The 3,209-nt window shown below is 40.9% G+C and overlaps 1 protein-coding gene across 1 annotated transcript in view; it reads left to right on the top strand.

Moving 5' to 3' along the window:
• LOC106882205 (E3 ubiquitin-protein ligase RNF123) overlaps positions 1 to 3,209 on the top strand; it is a 105,287-nt gene that overhangs the window by 53,391 nt on the left and 48,687 nt on the right. Inside the window, exon 13 of the mRNA XM_052974121.1 lies at positions 2,782 to 2,874. Coding sequence (XP_052830081.1) covers positions 2,782 to 2,874 — 93 coding nt within the window. The remainder of the gene's footprint in view (positions 1 to 2,781; positions 2,875 to 3,209) is intronic.

Here is a 3,209-nt window from a genome sequence, read left to right on the forward strand (position 1 = left end):
CAAATATAACAAAGAATTTAGTGAAATAACTTAGTTATCATTTAGTTAGTGTTAGGAACAAAAATTGTGACTAAGGTTTGGTGGAAGATTTTAATTCAAAACTTATGAAAACAAGACATTTGTACTACAGAGCCAGAGCTGGTTTCAGCTGGGTTGGTATCAAAAGGGTTAAGAATTGTTTCTTTATTACATATTTTAACCCTTTCGTTACTGTACTTATTTTGAGATGCTTTGTGTTTCTTTCAATTAATTTTAAAAATAACAAAGAATTTAGTAAAATAACTTAGTTATCATTCAGCTAGTGTTAGGAACATAAATTGTGACTAAGGTTTGGTGGAAGATTTTAATTCAGAACTTATGAAAACAAAACATTTGTACTTCAGAGCCAGAGACAGTTTCAGCTGGGTTGGAAATCGAAAGGGTTAAAAGACAGTAGACAACAAGGACAGTGGTACTTAATGCTATTTATGTTAATTTCTCCCATTCTTCCTTCTCCTATAAGTTTAGTGTTTTATGCTATAATCAATATTGATTGACTTTTGTTATAATTTCTTTTTTTTCTTTCCTAATATTGATTCCATTCTGTCACAATCAATTAGTTTGAGTCATACCTTATTGATCTGAGAAAAACAATGGGTAATGTCAGCTGTTGCTGGACTTGAATTCAAAAGTGCAGGAATGGCTGTTTGCTTAAGAAGATTGCTTCACACCTACACTGACTTAGGTTCCATCTCATTGCATGGCACCTTGGCTTTGTGTCTTCTACTGTAAGAGTGGCTCTCAACGGGGTGGGTGGGGTGCATGTAAGACTTTTCTGTTAAAATTTATGTACAATAAAATGGTTATACTTCCACAATGCTCAAAATCATCATCATCATCATTTCATTTAACGTCCGCTTTCCATGCTGGCATGGGTTGGGCAGTTTGACTGAGAATTGGGAAGCCAGGGAGCTGTGCCAGATCCGATCTGATTTAGCAAGGTTTCTACGAATGGATACACTTCCTAACGCCAACCACTCCGAGAGTGTATTGGGTGCTTTTTATGTGCCACCAGCATCGGCCATGACTATGGTCTCACTTGGCTTAACAGGTCTACACAAGCACGGTATATTGCCAAAGGTCTTGGTCACCTGTCACTGCCTTCATGAGGCCCAACGCATGAACGGTGCTTTCTATGTGCCACCAGCACAGACAATTTATTTTACAAATCCTAATAATATTTAGTTATAAAAATGCAGTTGGATTTTTTTTATATATACATCGAATGTCTCTGAGGGTCCACCCAAGTAAAATAGGAACCAAGGTGAAAAAGGGTTGGGAACCACTGGGCTATACCCTTGGGTTAACCAATACTGTGTGTAATTTGGTTGATGGAAACTACACAGAAGGCACAGGAGTAGCTGTGTGGTAAGAAGCTTGCTTCCCAACCACATTGTTCCAAGTTCAGCCCCACTGGCTGGCACCTTGGGCAAGTATCTTTACTGTAGCCTTGGGCCAACCAAAGCCTTGTGAGTGGATTCAGTAGACGGAAACTGAAAGAAGCCTGTCATATACATTTACACTTATATATATATGTATATGTTTGTGTGTCTGTGTTTACGTCCCTGTAACTTAGTGGTTCGGCAAAGAGACTAATAGAATAAATACTAGGCTTACAAAGAATAAGTCCTGGGATCTATCTGCTCGACTAAAGGTGGTGCTCCAGCATGGCCACAGTCAAATGATTGAAACAAGTAAAAGAGTAATCCTCCAAAAGTTTCTGTTCTAAGCTGCAGTTTGCCGTGTCCAATCACCTCTTGTAATATTGAGCCTCTCACTTCTACCCTGATCTCTTGTACCACCAAGCAATGGTGAGTAGAGTGTTTGTCTCAGCAATCGAGTTTCTCCTACTTCTTCGAAGTTCCATCATCATTAAAGTCTGCTCTCCATGCTGGTATGGGTTGGACAGTTTGACGGGATCCGATTGGCCAAAGGATTCTACCAAGCTCCAATGTCTGCTCTGGCACGGTTTCTGCAACTGGACACTGTCCTTGGCACCAGCCACTGGGTGCACTTTTTGTGGTACCAGCACAAGTGAGGTCACCGAGTAACTTGCAGCACAAGACCCCTTAACTGAGTTGGGGTTTAGTATTAAAGGGGGTGAAAGTATGATAGAGGGATAAGAACAGGAGACTTGCTGAAGAAGATACATGGCTTCCCCAGCTGGAAAGAGAAAGATGACCCTCAGGGTACAGGTTGAATATGAGAGAGAGAGAGAGAGAGAGACCATGGGGATAAAGATACAGAAAAAATGGATGGGTAGGTTTACAAAAGGGTGAAAAGCATGTGACAGATGATTAGAGATGGATGCAGTGAATAGGGTACATGGGTGGAGGCATGGTCAGTGGAGAAGGGAAGGAAACAGGAGTGGGTCAGGGAGGAGAAGGTGTTAAGTGACAATAATAGGGAATCGACTTCAAGGACAAGGGAACAGAAGACACCATTGACCTGAGTGAGTAGCGCCATAGGTGAGTTGTGGGAGAAGACTTAATTGGTTTCATTGCGCCAAATCCCTTCTAAATTAGGGAGCCTGGCTTTTTCTTGTACAGTGTTGGTCCTGACCCTGTCTTTTAACATAATATCTACGATCTGACCTCATCATGCTATCTCCATATCTTGTTTGTCTGTTCATAAAGGTGATATTTGTTTCAATGAGAGGTACTTATATGAAAAGCCAGTACTGTTTCTGTTTGCCATTCCAAGATTTAAAAAATGAAAATGTATTTCTGTCCTTCATTTCAGGATTTTGAATTAAAAGCTTGTCTTGAAAATCTAATCATCACACTATTAACAGCTTATCGTTTTTCTCCAATAACTGCCGACTTCAAATACCCAGTAAGTTGTTTGTCGTTTTTTATTCCATTATTCTCAAAGAGTTTTAGATTTTGCAGATTATGCCAGGCTTATATATTCCTATTCATCATCATCATCATCATCATCGTTTAACGTCCGCTTTCCATGCTAGCATGGGTTGGACGATTTGACTGAGGACTGGTGAAACCGGATGGCAACACCAGGCTCCAGTCCGATTTGGCAGAGTTTCTACAGCTGGATGCCCTTCCTAACGCCAACCACTCAGAGAGTGTAGTGGGTGCTTTTACGTGTCACCCGCACGAAAACGGCCACGCTCGAAATGGTGTCTTTTATGTGCCACCCGCACAAGCCAGTCC

Source organism: Octopus bimaculoides, chromosome 1 (assembly GCF_001194135.2).
Source record: "Octopus bimaculoides isolate UCB-OBI-ISO-001 chromosome 1, ASM119413v2, whole genome shotgun sequence".
Lineage (NCBI taxonomy): Eukaryota > Metazoa > Mollusca > Cephalopoda > Octopoda > Octopodidae > Octopus > Octopus bimaculoides.